This window comes from Falco cherrug, chromosome 8, assembly GCF_023634085.1.
Source record: "Falco cherrug isolate bFalChe1 chromosome 8, bFalChe1.pri, whole genome shotgun sequence".
Taxonomy (NCBI): domain Eukaryota; kingdom Metazoa; phylum Chordata; class Aves; order Falconiformes; family Falconidae; genus Falco; species Falco cherrug.
Window position 1 is genome coordinate 14,829,783 of NC_073704.1, and position 15,725 is coordinate 14,845,507.

At 49.5% G+C, this 15,725-nt stretch overlaps 1 protein-coding gene across 6 annotated transcripts in view; it reads right to left on the reverse strand.

The window, feature by feature from the left end:
• NRP2 (neuropilin 2) overlaps positions 1-15,725 on the reverse strand; it is a 90,735-nt gene that overhangs the window by 21,400 nt on the left and 53,610 nt on the right. For all 6 annotated transcript variants that reach the window (XM_055718145.1, XM_055718143.1, XM_055718144.1 and 3 more), the window contains exons 12-14: positions 14,397-14,549; positions 4,323-4,585; positions 2,315-2,411 (exon numbers count right to left, since the gene is read on the reverse strand). In XM_055718145.1, coding sequence (XP_055574120.1) covers positions 2,315-2,411; positions 4,323-4,585; positions 14,397-14,549 — 513 coding nt within the window. The remainder of the gene's footprint in view (positions 1-2,314; positions 2,412-4,322; positions 4,586-14,396; positions 14,550-15,725) is intronic.

Here is a 15,725-nt window from a genome sequence, read left to right on the forward strand (position 1 = left end):
GAACAGTGTGGGGTGCTAGCCAACCTCACCAGGATGGGGAGAAACCTTGTCTCAGCTGGGGACTGACCAGGCACAGTATGTTTCAACTCAGACATAGACTTCAGAGAAAAATATGTCTGAGGTTGAGTGTCATTTGGATTCAGCTGGCTGGCCTGAGTCATCCAAAGACAAAGCTCCACCTGGCCCAGTGGTGAAACCCCAACCCCCCCAAAAATTTCCAAGAGCAATTCAGTTTCTGGCTCAACTCTGGCATTGTTATTCACATGGGAACTGTGTTGCTCCTGGACATCCATGCCATGCTCCTCCTCCACCTCACAGTGACAAGAAACAAAGGCAAGTGATTTTTTTCTCCTTTCAAGATACTTTGAAGAAACCCATTACAAATTACTGGATCCGAAAAGCAATAATCGGTACTTATTACTGATTACTTTCTCGCAGAAGTAATAGGCTTCTGATTATTTTTAGATTACTTCTGCATTGTGCCTGTGAGTCACAGAAGCAGACTCTGGCTCTACAGAGTGCTATGAAATCATCACTCAAGTTCAGAATGCAAACGACACATTTGTCAAAGGAAAAAATTATTGTGACTTATTAGTGTTCTTTCACGCTAAGAAGGAATCAGATTACTTCCCAGGATTACATTTGAAAAAACAGTAGCCTGTGCTGGAGTCAGCCGTTCTCATGGCTCTGAGAGAGAGAGTGCAGCAATGTATCTCTACCGTTTCATTATTATTTTGGTGACATCGGAAATGACCCATGAGTTATGTTAAAGTTTGCAGTGGGAGCCCTTTGTTAGAAGTGACCTAAAACAAACTATCCCTATAGATTTTAAGATTCACATTCAGCTTCCTAGAATGGGACAAATAATTTTGTGTAGCAGCTTGTTGTTATTTTTAGGGCTGGCAACACATGAACTTTATAATTTATTAATGCTTTTGTTTTGAAATATTAAGCTTTAGGTTCATGAGGCCCTAGACACAGTAACACTGGTGCTAGGTGAATTGCTGAGCTCAAAAGACGTTAGATAGGAAATTCTATTAGTGTTAATCATCACTCTTGCTTCTTTTTAATGCTATAGAAGGCAAGGGATTAAAACACCACTGTCAAGCTTTAAATACCGGGAATTTGACATACAGAGTATTAGCTCCTTTGGCAGATGGAAGACAAGCAGAGTTCAAAGCATCAAAGAAACTAGGACCGACGGTGCTCAAGAGCACCTCTGGGGCAGTCCCAGTCCTCTGTTCTATTATTAATGCTGGTTCATGCACCATCTTCACCATTGCCTGCCTGCACAGGGTGGCAAGTGATGGGACCAGCCCTTCCCGGGCACCATTTGTCCCGTGGCTCCTCCCCTGAGATATACCCCCCAGAAGAAAGGCTCTGTCCCACCTGGCTTAGGAGGCACTGGGATCCTCCCCTCCCTTAGTGAGGGAGAGGAGAGCAGCTTCACTGAATGGGGCCTTTCAAAGCCCAAAGGGAGAGAGGCTCTGCTCCACCTGACTTTTTCCACTGGCTTCAGGATGGGTTGGTTGGACACTTTGTGGGTGTTTAACCATGAAACATACCTCCCCCCGGTCATGCAGGAGAGCAGGGCCTCGCTGTTGTGGGCAGCTCTCAGCACAGATCCCACTAACTGAATACTGCTGGTCCCGTGCACAACTGGGATGGCTCTAAATCCAAATCCAAGCTAGACAGTGACCAGAGCCATCAGAGGGTGTGCATGGATATGCTGGCTAGAGTAACAGGGCAGGGCAACAGCCCCACCAGCAAACCGCTAAAACGTACTTTTTCCACTTCTTTTTTTTAAAGTCCTCTGTCTTTCACATTGAATGAATCCACCTGGCTTTTGGCCTGGTTTGGGGAATGGTGAATTCTAGGACAAAAATTCCTTTTGTTATTCTGTTAACATTGCTGTAAAACCCCTCTGCTATTTTATTTCTTATTAGAGAAGACTCCTTTTGAACTCATTGGCCCCTCTAAGCATCCAATACTGATGGACAGCTGATTTCTTTTGTCCAGCACTTTCCTTTTAAATTTGGTGTATGTCCTTATCACATAGAATAGTCCCCTGGAAACCCTCAGCTGCTCTACCAGCCTTGCACAGCAGAGATGTGCTTCCTGCCTCTCACACCAATGCAGCCAGAGCCCTTGTCCCCCAGAGACTGAGTGGCCCCTCATTTCGTTCATGGGCAAGGAAAGTCCCAGCTGAGATCCAGAGGCTCCCAGTAACTCAGGCAGGTGAGAAGTGGCCCACTGGCAGCCCGTGAGCGAACGCTCTCCAGCCCCAGCTGCCCTGTGCCCCCCCAGCACGTACCCATGCAGTTCTCCAGCGGGATGTCGGTGCCCAGCCGGATGTCATCAAGGGCGAGCTCTCCCGAGTGGCCGCTGTGTATAATTCCCTCAAACACAATCTATGAGAAATCAGGACAGAAATGTCAGTGCTAAGCTGGGAGGCACTGGGTGGCTGCTGCTCCTGGGGGAAAGGGTAAGAAATCTGCTCCTGGCTTTCCCTGCACACCTGCGGATGACCTGAGACTAGTGCTGCTTCCTTGCCCTGCCTCTGCCACCCCTTCCCCAGGGAAAGGTGCTCTGCAGAGATGGGTTCAGCAGAGAGATCGTTACCTGGCCTGGCAGCACTCGGCTTGCAATTTGTTCAATTAAATGCCTCTTGCACGGAATAAAAACTCAATAAATCAATGTTCCGCATCGCAGGCGACCCCCTGGCCCTTGCAGAAGTGATGCAAGTGGCATAACACTGACTTACAGCAGCAGTAGATTTGGCCCACGGTATTAACTGGGCTATGATCAGAAAAAGGAAGGTAAGGACACAAGATGCACAGCTACATTAACTGTAAAGTGCTGTTCCCATCAACATTATGTAAGAAGTATTGAAAATTTAGAGGAGAAGGGTCAATTTATTCGTACTTAATCACAGGCAAAATGTATCTGCAAAAATAAATAGTCATTAGCTCTAAGAACTGCTGAGTGGAGAGACTTGCATTATTTACATAATGATGCTGTTATTTAGCTAATGCCAGTATATTCACATTTAACGCACAAAGTAGTCAGCCAGCGCCCATCATTCTTATCTGAAGGCATATTGCGTTTACTGGTATTTTATGATAAAGCCAAACACACACATGCAAACTAGTCACACGGCTCCAGTGCAAAGCTTTTGCTTTATATGTCCCTGCCTATTCTTGAGCGTCCAAATAGTCACCTAGGGCTAAGTATTTCACAAACCTCCTCTCCACATTTTAGGTGCCCCCCTTCATCTGGGGTGCCTGGGTGGCCCAGACCCATGCCTGCCTGCAGGGACACCTCCCTGAAGGGCTGCCACCTGGCTGTGCAGGGGACACTGTCAGAGCTGTTAGTTCCAAGTTTGAGCCATCAACCCATGTGGGAGGCAGCAGTTCGGAGGGGTCAGTGGCCTGAGAGCGGCAGCACCCCAGGTCAGGGTTGGGGCTGGGAGCCAGCTGGAGCAAGGCTCCCTGCCGCAGTGGTCATCAAAGTGCTGCCTCAATCCTGCGAGCATGTTTCCTTCTGCTTTGGAGGCTGCTGGATGCCATGCTGATGCTCATTAACAAGTGACAACAGTAGCCCTGGCTCCCTGGCAAACGGCACGCTGCCCAGAAGGGCTAACCACGCCAAAGGCACTCCTGGAAGCAGCAGCCTCTCCACGGGGTGCTAGCACGGCCGTGCCAGAGGGGCTCAGGCGGCTGCGGCAAGCAGCAGGGCTCCCTCCAGCTCATCCCTTCTCTTCCACTGATCTGAGAGGGGGACAGGGCTGCACCCAGCCCTCTGATCTGGTCTAAGGTATGTGAGAAGTGGATACACAAAGGAGCCTACATGCCCTCTTCCTTCTCCCCCATCAGCACTTGCAGCCGAGGCTGGAGAAGGGCTGTTTGCTGCCTGCCCATAAGAACGGGCTGTGCTCCCTCCCATCTTCCCACTTCTGGCTGAAGGGTTTGGGTTTGCTCCCTAGAGCTGTGCACCTGCCTCTGGTCAGACTATCTGATGGCCATCAACGGGGGAGGGAATGCACAAAACAAAATGAAAAAAAATAAAAAGAAAGAAAAGTATTTGCAAAGTGGGAGATTTGAGGAATATAAAAGGCAACAGGCTGAACAAAGGCCCAAGTCTGTGCAGAAGACAGGCACTCTCTGAATAACAAACAGTGTCGTTTAGTTACTATGGTAACTTGAGAAACACAATGAAAACAGCCAGTTCCCTAATGATGAATGGGCCCTGGCTCTGCAACGCTGAAATAAAGATGCTGGAGATGCCTGCCTGGTCCAGCACACCTTCCCCAAGCATCTTACCCTGTACTCCATGTCATAGCTCGGCAAGATGATGCGGCCTTCCCTCCACTCCTCCCCTTGGTCTTCTGCGATGACCCACAGCACCTTGTGCTCCTGGCTGGCTTCCCGCCAGACCCGCAGCATCACTCCATTGCTGCCCCACGCCTGGTACTGGAAGACCATGCAGACAGCACTTTGGGGCAGATAGATGGTGGGGCTGATGAGCCGAGCTCGCTGCCCTTCCCTCCTTCCACTGCTTTGCAGCTGCAGGTAATTCTTGCCATCTGTTTAAAGAGAAAAATACGTATTATTTGTTGTGGCCACTTGCAACAAGTGTCTCACCGCCTGCCAGGCAGCTTTGGCAGCGCTGGGCAGGACCTCACGGCCATGCCTGCAAGAGCAGGGTCTCGCACTGGCACCCTCTGAGCGCAGCAAGCCATGCTGCTGTGGTGCCCTGGGCAGCCTGGGCAGGGCACCGAGGAGCACGCTCCCCTCACCAGCCACCACCATCTGGTAGGAGACCGACAGCAAAACCAGAAAGCGGTAAGCTGAAGATCAGCATAATTAGGAGAAGTTAAAGAACAGTTATTGTCAGAAGAAGCGACACCATGATAATGACATTGGCGGGTGGGTGTGTGTGTGTGTTTATTCCGCTGGGAGCCTGCTCAGTTAACAAGCCTGAGGTGGGTTTTTCTAACCGCCGGTACTGAAAACTCATCTTATGATGGGGATCTCAAGCTGTGTTCATCCTGCCTCTTTTCATCCCCAGCGGTAAATACTCCACCATCAGGATCTAGCTGACAGTTTTGTTTTGAGGATACACATGACAAAATGAAGGCCTGGCTCTTAGTTTTTCCATAATGCAGCAAAACAGCCCCTAAAGCACAGCACAGAGGAAGGACGTGGTCCCAGCAAGTGAAGTAGGCACAGGCGACAGCCGGGTATTGCAAACTTGAAGGTAGCTGAAATACATGCAGCAGGGGATTTACTTGCTTTAATATTACATTTAAATTGTGCCATGCTTTTTGTGAATTCTCAGGGAGCAGATTTGGTATGTTTGATAGCCCAGGAGAAGTTCAAGGCTGAGAGTGGAATTGGAGATACTTGATCTGAATACCAATAGCAGCAAAAGCCCGTGGATACAAATCCCTGGGCACAGCTGATTTGGTTTGGAATCAGTGGTTTCCAGCCCTCTCTGACGAGAAGCCTCCTCAAGGAGTTTCCCATTTGCAGCTTGGATGCCTGGAGTCCCTTAGCACAGACTGAAAGCCAAGCGTGTAGCTGACGTGGTCCTTACCTCCCCCCACTTCATGACCAATAGCAGGACAGAGCCCCTTGGGTTGCTCCAGCTGCAGTTCCTGCAGTACAAGGTGACACAGACAGGCCAACGGCAGATATTGCTGTATTTGGCATTTCAACAGAGGGATGGACATGCTACAGAGTGGGCACGTGTCACTGGTGCTTCATGCCAGCATGTGCATGCCACCCCGCAAGCCCAGGGGGGTTACCCCTGCCCCAGGACCACGCCTGGGGATCCGTCGCTTCCCATCCCCACGTCTTAGCCTGCTGCACTTGACGGGCAAAGCTCTGAGCAGCAGCTTGCCTCCTGTTTGCCCTGCTCCCTCTGTGGCTTCAGTGCCCACAGCAATGGCAGAAGAGCAGCGTCTGCACTGAGAATGTTCACTAAGTGCACTGAAAACACCTCCAAAACTTAAACCAGAGAGATCAGAACTTAGAACCCCAATCCTGAGCATCGCAAGTCACGTCCCACTCGGAAAAGAGCATCTGACCTTGCTGCCAGTCAGCAATCCGGTGACATGCCAGCCCAAGGGAGACGTATCAGTGGTTGCACAGCCACTGGCCCTGCTACAAGTTTGTCACTGCCAGAGAGCTGGGCTGAAACCCATGTTTCATGTACCATGAGTGACACAGCTTTCTAAAATAAATTTAGGACAACAGCAGAAATATTTGCCATCACTCTACTCCTGGGATGTATGATCAAAATATTTCAAAAGCGTATCCACTCCATATGAACTTTCACTGATTTTGCTCCGTGAAGGACAAATCTGTCCCTGACCAGCCACATAAAGAGCAAGCAATATTTTCCAGCACCTATGAAATGTACCTGGGCCACTTGGCACTTTATGCCAACAACAGTAGCAGAAAAAACAGACGAAAGCATGTTTGCCCACTCCTGCTTGAGTGAATCACTTGAAGAAGTAGCATGCCGTTCTCTAATGGAGGAGTGTTCTTGTGATTTACCTCGGAGTGGTAGCGGTGGAGGAGGAGATGTGGGAGATAAATAAGTGGAGGAAGAAAAAAAAAAAATGAACAAGCTGTACTCCATGCCTAAGGAGCGATAAGGCATAATAAGTCATCAAGGTCTCCTGAATTAAAATCCTCTTTTTGTAATTCACTACAAGCCTCTTCAAAGAAAAAAGCAACAACAAGAAAAAAGCAGCAACAAACAAGGTAGAAGAGCAAATCAGACAGTGATCGTACGGTTATCTCACAGCTGAAATGGTCTCACAGGCAAATCTTTAACAAAAGCACCAGCCAGGCTCAAGAATGATCAAATCCAGGTCCCCAAAGTTCAGGACTGACTTTTGGTGCCAGTGTTCAGGCAGCCTGATCGAGTGCAGGGATGTTAGCTATCCTTGGATCCACCAAAGCCCACAGCTGACCCCAGGGGGCTGTGTTAATTGTGCAGCTGGACACCAGCCACGATCTGCACCCCTCACTGGGAGCCAGCGGTACCCAGCGTAGCTGCCTCCACCACTTCAGCAAAAGAGCCTGTGTGCCTCTGAGTCATACCTCTCCTTCCAGGGATGACACCAACCTCCTGTTTGTTCCCATTCCTATCAGGCTGTGAAATCAAAGAAACTCCTGAACTGCAGCCAAAACCAATGCCCCACTCAGCCACACAGGCTCTTTCAGAGCCATGGGAGCCCTCTCAAGCCCTGCATCTCCTGTGGTCCCCACCCAACGCTTGCTGGGGCCCACAGAGCTCTCCAGGGACCCAGTGGCAGTCCCAAGGGCTATGGGAGGCTCAGTCTTCAGGTGATGAACCCAGCTGCTCCCCTGCAAGTAGCAGTGGGTTTGGGCACCACATGCTCCCGCTCCTGGTACCAGTTTCTGGAGCAGAAAGCTGAGCACAAGCAGGCAGGACTTTCTGCGTCATTTGAAGATGAAATGGCTGGATCACTCTAGTGGCTAGTTGGACCTTCTGAAAAGCCTTATGAATTTGCTGAGACTGACTGAACAAGGACACTGTGGAGCTAATTGTTGGAACAGCATGTGGGAGCTTGGTGGTTCCAGTAGTCACTGTTTGATACAGTAAATGGAAGCCTTTGGCACAGAAAGCACCTGACAGGCTGATTTCCCCTGCTAAAATGCTTGAAGGGAGCCTTGCAACGATGAGCTGATCGATTCTTCCAGGATCAGAAATGCATTTTAATCTTTTTCCCAGAACTTTGCTTTGCAGCCTCTATTTCAGCTAATACAGCAGCTGCATCCCCCACTGAACTGGCACTGGTAGTTCAAAGTGACGGCTCAAAAAAGGCAGAACAAACCTGCTCAGGCATTTTAACCTACTGCTGGTTTTTGCAACTGATGCTACAGCATAAATCTCATGGAAGACTTATGGGATCATCTGGATGTAGGGGAGCCAGAGGAGCGTGAACATGCAACCACCCCAGCCAGACGATGGCAGTCACTTGTATGTGCATGGCAGTGAGTCCAGGATAAATCACCAGCTGGGCTCTGCAAACAAACCATCTGGCCAATGCGGTTTCCTCTTGGCATGCCCGTCCTCTCCTGCTAGCAAGCCATCTGAGAGGACATTAGGGGCAGCAGGGGATGAAGCCTAGCAGTTTCAGTCAGGCTGCAAGCCTGAGCCACGACAGCTTCCCCCCTCTGCAAGGTCAGCCTGCCTGTGCTTGGGTCCTACGCATCTCACTCCCTCTCCCAAGAAAAGCACCTTCCCTCACTGGTCTCAGCAGCACATCTGGAGGTTTTCCAGCAAAACCTGTCGGGCAGGATGTACACAAGCAATTACTGAGATTTCAGATTGCCCCCCCACATTTCCACCTTGCTGGATATGGTTGAGTTACAAGCTGCTGCTCCTATGGAGGACCCACGCTGAATTGCCTTCACTTACGTCCCTCCAAAGGTCACCGCACTCTTCTTCATTGCAGAGCTTGTTTCACTGTGTGTTTCAGTGGCAGCGCTGTAGCCTGCTGGCAGCCACCTCTTGTCTGTCAAATCCCATAGGTGACACCTTCGGTCTGAGCCCCATCACCTGCCTGCACAGCCCCAAATGTCACTCTGGCCATGCTGTGCCAGGGCCAAGGGGACATCCCAGTGGGGTCTGATCCTGCCATTCTTATGGGGCATGTGAGCTGGAGGTTGCATCAGTCCTTGCCTTTCCCAGGAAGCGGATCAGCTCAGATCCCCTAGTGACTGCAGGGTGCTCTGGTAGCAGGGGGATGGCAGCTGCATGAATATGCAGATTGAAATTGGATAGTTATTATTTTTTAATTTTATTTTATTTTTTTTTTGGCAAGTCATACAAATTCACCTCAAAAGGCTGCCACCATAATTTCAGTGACAGGCCTCTCCTCAGTGACAGACTTTCATTTATGGAGGGAAATCAATCCTCCGTAAAACTAATATTTATATTAACTAGATCACTGTGTCTGCTGGAAAATCCCCTCAATTTTGATTATGTGTTAATTAGCCTGCCAAGTCCTTGCCGTTTCAGACTCTAAATCAGTCCATGAAAAGGCATAAACCCCCACACCTGCCCAGAACCAAGCCCTCCACCTGCTCTCTGGAGCCTTTCTAATGGATGGGCCATTACATCCTCTCTCTTAATTAAGCCTCACGTCCTCAACAGCATGGCATGATTGTGAGTCCTGCTGCCTCCCCTGGGAGTGCAGGGAGGGCACAGTGTCCCTGACAAACCAAATGCCAATTAGAGCCTGACATTTATGCTAAGTGAACTGCTTGCCACCACGCCGAGTCCACTGCCAGCCTGGCAGGCACCCTGTGTGCCCCTACATGAAACGGTGTGCGCAGATCCACCCGCGCCCCGCGTTTGTGCATGCACAATTAAAGGCATTAACAGAGACATTGCTTCCACCACACAGGCTGCACATTGTGGCTTGCTCATGCATGCGTATGCTTTCCTAAACCAGGCTCTGTGACTCACAGGCTGCCAAGTCACTGCTGCGAAGTGACGGAGTGATGCACACGCTAAGATTTGAGAGACAGTGTCTTGTTTTCCAAAGAGCATTCCAGCCTGGTTTTATAGGCAGTGTGTGTCACTGGTGTCTGGGTCCAAAAAATGACTAAGGATTGAGACAGCAAGCAATGAAGAAATGGGTGAGCCGCAGAAGAATGGTTTCCTCTCTGCCTCCAGCCCAGCCCAGTGAGCAGGAGCTTTGCTGGCAATGCAGAGGCAGATGGTGCCTGTGCCCCTTCTCTCACGAAAGACTGTACGAGCATGAGGACAGCCACAGCCTGGCCCCAGCCCGTGGCCAGGACACTTGCACATCCCAGCCGACGCTAGCAAACCTGCCGTGATCTGGGTGCTGGGGCATCCCAGCTCCACCGTGCTGCAGGCAGCCAAAGCATGAATGACTTTTTAGAGTTTGCTGTCTTCACTGTGCAAACAAGTCAGGAGAGCTGCGTACAGCTTTGCTGAGAGGCAATCTGCACCACACATGGGGTGAGCAGGGAGAGACAGAGCCAGCTATGTGGCCTCCTTTCTCCTTCCCACAGTGTGCAGCTGCTCACTCATTGCACAGAAGTGCTTTACTTTCACACCACCCCACAAGCAAAACTCACTCCTACTTCAAAGGGGACAGGATTGACCCTAGAGGTCAAAATGTGTCCCCAAGGCACAAGCTCTGAGAGTAGTCTCATGAGAGTTAAGTGCAGACCCAGTTCAGTCCATTCCTGCTCCATTAACACCACGAAAACCTTTCTGCTAGTTTGCACAGAGTAGGATGAAGGCCTTCAGGCAGAATTTCTCATGGATCGCAGGAAAAATATGAAACTTTCCCTTTTAAGGATCCCATGGGAAAAACACAGGAATGGTAAAGGTTCACCATTGGCTCAAAAAAAGTACAACATTTGTTTTCCTTAAAAAAAAATAGCTCTTATAAAACTTCAATGCACTACAAACACCCCTCTGCTGGAAATGCTTCGAAACAAATAAACTTTTCCCTGCAGCGCCTGCCACCCAAATAAGCAGCATTCCTGACCCTCAAAGCCAGAAAGGCCACGGCCCACAACAGAAGCCCTCGGTGGGTTTTTGCAGCCCAGCCCAAGAGCTATGTGGTCTGGAGAGCCGCAAGGCTAAAATCGCTTTGTTTTCCGTGTGCATGTACAGCTGCCGACATCCAAACAACGTGGGGTTCACAGTGCTGCCAGGGCTCTGACCCTGCTGCCATGCTCCCCCAAATGAGAAGCAGTGTGTGGTGGAGGTGCAGATCCCACAGTGCTCTTCTAGGGCCATAAGATATTTACTTAACGACTGCAAGAAAACTGGAGGGGAAAAAAATGACTTACACGACTTCCAGCTTTTCAGTGCCAGCTTGATAGTGTAGCACCACTGAGAGCAATGCAACTGCACCTACCCGCTGCGGATATAACCCAGGATTTTTACACCCTTCAGGATCAAGACCCTGGTGAAATTCAGAGTTGGTGAAGAGTTGAGGTGCCCAACTTACCAACCCAGATTTCTTTTCAGGTCTTAAGACCTCTATCTTGACACAAATGGCACATTGACATTGCATGCAGCAGGAAGGGGCTCGAAACCTCACTGAAACCTGAACTTTTTGCTCCTTGAAGCTTGCTAGGTGCAGCTAAGGGGAATCTTTCTACAGATAGGAAGCATCTGAAAATCCATAGAGGGAAAAATCCTGGCAATCTCTTGTGGGGGCATGGAAAAGGGAGCAACAGTATTTTCTAGGCTTGCAAAGGGCAGGGTAACAGCTGGAACCATGCTGGGTTTCTGCTGAGTTGGGCACTTTGGGTCAACTTCCACCAACAGGGTCCCCAGACATGTAACGGGAGCCTGCAGGAGAGGACGTGGAGCTAATCCATGGTGTGAAGAGCCCAAGGAACAGAGGGCTAAAAAAAGAAATGCAGAGCTGCCTGAAAGAGTATCTTGGAAATAAAAATAGTGGAATGAGAGCAGTGGGTGTCTTGTCAGTCTTGAGAAGTCCTCCGTGCCAAAGACGAGGAGGAATTGCATACAGCGCATAAAATGAAATCGGGAGATATCTGAGGAATTCAGGCCTGTCTCTCAGCAGACTTTTCTAATCAAGTGCCTCACAGAGGATATTTCACCATGGTCATTTCCTCCCCCCCCTCTCTCATGCAGACTGAGCCAGGGGTCCTCCTTTCATTATTTTTTTTTTTTCTTTTAATTTTAATTCTTGTTTTGCAATTTTCAGAAGAAGTAGAAACACATCCCACATGGCTCTTAAAGGCACAGCACATTTCCTTGCTACCGTGGAGCAGCCCAGGCTTCTAGCCCAGGCCAGCACCTTTAAATCACGAGTAAATTGGGATCCAGCAGCTTTGAGTTCCCGTTAGCTTTTGCCCTGCCCCTAAACCAAGCACAGCTGCTCTCCTTCACCCAACTGCTCACCCCAGGGTGGGGAATTCACAAGAAAAGACCACCCTGAACAAGGGCTTTTCATTCCTTGCTCCCTGGAGTCTGAAGATGAATTTTCTAAGTAGAAACAAAACGCTGGAGGGAACGTGAGGGAAAGGCAGGGGAAGAATGGGGGAGTGTGAACTAAACAATGCTTCGATTCTGTCCCACCGAGGGGCTGGCATCGCTTCTGTTTCATGTTTCTTGAGTTGCTTTTAAAAGCTGTGTGAGGAGGAAAAAAGCAAATAGTTGTTTCCTTTTGTGTCCTGTCTTCTTCATTTCTAAGAGCAGGACCAAAGCGAGGCAGGGCAGCGATGCCTTTGCATGCCGGCCACTCTGCAGCCTGGTGCGGCATGGGCAAGGCAGCGGCACAGCCGCCGGCAGGGCTCATCTCTGCCCGATGCTGATGCCACGGCAGTGCCAACAACCAACCCTCAGCCTGTGCCAGGTGCCTGCTGCTGGCACCCTCCAGCACTGTGGGCAAGTCACTTCAGCCCTTGCAGCAGCCACCTCCTCTTCCTCCTCCTCCCCTGCCCATGACTTGCCGAGCGCCTGCACCCCGTCCGTGCTTCAGTGCCTGGCTCAGCCCGGCGCCGTAACCCAGAGCTCTGCGCACCGGCACGAGACTACATCACTGAGCGCAGTAGCAGAATGTTCCCCTGGCCACAGCAATGAGGTTTTGCAGTTCTTAACTAACTAAGAAAGAGAAGAAAGGGTAGAAGAAGGGTAAAACCCCCCCAAAACTGCCTGCTGAGCCATCTGAGGCAGCACCAGCCTCTCCCGGACTGTGCACGTGCGCACACACGCGCATGCGCACATACGACACAGTCTTCTAAGAAACTATGGCCAACTAATTGTAGGGAGACTCAAGGGAGAGGAAATGAAATGAAAAATTGAGTCTGAGTTATAAAAATAAGTAATTTTTATCCTACTTGCAGGAGGCTTATATTAATTAAACATTATTACAGCAAAAGAGATGGGGAGGGTTATTAAGTCTGGGGCTTGCTGTAAGTGTTCTCTCCTGTTGCCTGAGGCTGCACTGAGCTCCAGATATTAATCTTCCAAAGCACTCAAATGCTGAAGAGATAAACACTTGAAATATGAAAATATTTTTCTCCATAGCAGACACAGTGTCCCTATGTCATGCCAAAGAATTTGTCAGATGTCCATATATGTTGCACTTAACAGCATTACCGTGTCTCTTGGAAAATGCCGAGCACCTCAGGAGCTGAAGAGAGAAATGATGTGTGCATTTATGTGGGGGTGATTTGTGTGTGGAGATGTAGCAGATTCTCCTCTTCCCATATGTTTCTGGAATACATATTTTCCTCTTTAGCACTGCCTACCAGGTGTTGGCTGCACGGCTTTCCAACTGGCTGGCAGCACTGCCAATCTGGCCAGTGCCTCTGCCAGGTGGCTAACAGGTTCGCCTGAATGTTTGCATCTCGAGACTCAACCTCACTGGGGGGAGGGCGGGGAGGAGCCCACAGCATGCATGGCACCCTGGGTGCATGGCACAGAAACACTGGAGTCACCAGGCATCGGAGCAGAGCTGCAGACAGGTAAGATCAGCCAGCTCTCCCTGGGGGAGCCCTGAGTTTGATAAGCAATGACTGATAGTGAAGAGAAGCGATGCTGCAGTGATGCAGTCAACTGTCACAAGGAAACTGGCAAATGTTCTTCATGCCACCCATGCCACAAAGTCAGTAAGGGTAAAGCAAGGGCACTAGTCCCAGGGCAAGTTCCAAGATGTGAGGCTGAAGAACCTGATCTATCAACCACACTGCCAGAGGCAGGCTCCCTTCCAACCCATGCCAGCACATCTCAGTGAGGTCCTCCATACATTAGGCTCTGCCATGCTCATGCAAATCTTCTGCTTCTAAAGCACAGTAGAGAAAAAGAGCAAAAGTCAAACAGCAAGAAGCTGGCGTATTTCAGCATTTTTAGGGCTTAGCTCATCTTTCACTTGGAGGAGGTTGAAATCCAGCCTATGCAAGCCCAGAGTGCAGAATAGCTGAAGACTATAGGCAGCCCGAGCAACATATGGGAGGAAGAAATGCATCTCTAACAAAAGAGGAAATGCATTCTGCAGAAAAAGCACTGGGTCCTACAGAAGATGTTTGGAACAGAATGTGGAACAGAGCCTGGGCTAACCTTCATAGTCACAGGGGGTTCAAAGCCCAGTGTCTGATTCAAGGCTATCTCAAGAGGATAGTTAGTACAACTCGGTGCCAGCGGTCACAGACCTATAAATAAGTCATGAACCATACAGCAAAGCATCTGAAAGCTTCCACAAAAGAAAACGTTCAGCTCTGCACAGCCTTCACAACTCTCAACAGCTGTCCAATAATCAGTCATACTGTTCACACGGAGAAAGCCCCATCAGCTCCCTCTTCCCTGTTTTGGTACGGCATTAACCGTCTTACCAGGCACAGTCTCAGAGCTTGGTTCAGAGTCGCCCATCCAGGTGCTTGTAGGCTGCACAGACCACGTATAACCCATTGCCAAGTCATGTGACCAACCACAGAGGTCTTCAGGGAGATCAAAGTTGCAGTTGAAGTTCACAGGGAGGTGGAAATCTTACGAAAAGAAATAGAAGCAAAATAATAAAGTTGGATTAAAAAATGACCTGCCCGTGAAGGGTTGCTATTAAAAAACAAGCCAAAACTAAAATAGCTGGCAAGCCATAAATACTGAAGAAAGCATGAAATCTCACTCACGCTGATGCTTTTAACCCATCTCACATTTCGTCAGCTCCAGGGATCAGCCTTAAATTCTGCATCATCAAAATGCTCACACCACGTCCTGTGGCTAATCCACCAAACTAAGCAAATATAAAAGCCAGTACCAAACGCTTGCAGACTCTAATCAGCACCTTCTCTTCAGCCCCTGGAGTGGTCAAATATTAAATGCCTTCTTAAATGTCAGGGAAGAGCGCTTCCTGAGTGCCCTGTGCTGATCAGTTCCTGCTCTGGCTCCAAAAGGAGAATCTCAAGTGCTCCAGAAACCCAGCTCCTGAGTGACAGATCTAGCCACTTGCACCAGACGGGAGCTGTCTGTCAACGTGGTGAGCTGTCACTCACCCCTTCCTACCTTCTTGTGGAAATGCTACCAGGGGAAACATGGGGCCACCATGAGCTCAGGCTTTTGGATTCTGAGTGAAAGGAGCCAGCCTCTATTTCTAGCTCCACTATGGACTCACCACATGGTCTTTGGGCGAGTCATTTAATTTTTCATCTGTGAAACAGAAGCAGAGTTAATTCCCCTGTGTCAACAGCTTTAAAAGCTCTGGAGAGCTTTCCTGCAGAGACAGGTCTGTGGGCAGGAGGGCATATACCAGAGGCTGCACGTAGCAGCAAGGCAGCTGCTGGCTCCTTCAGTTGGGGAAACAGCCAGAAGGCACAGAGGCTGCAGAAAAGATCCGAGACCATCCCAAAGACTCAGCGGACATGCACGTCAGAGTCCAATTATAGGCCGGGTTTTTCCTGAGCAAAGAGGAAGTTTTAAATCACAGTGCCCACAAAGTGAGTGATAGCCAGGAGGAGGTGAATGACTCAAGCGATAGGCATCAGGGAACTTTGCTGTGAGGGGCAGAGGGCTTTCTTTACATGCTCCCACTCCGAAATAAAACAATGCAGATCATGCATCCTTTTATTCCAATCTAATCTCATACCCTGGAGAGCAGCATTGTTTCTGTTTGGCTGTCATAAATCTGATTGTCCAGAGAAACACACTCATTGTTTATGGAGTACCAG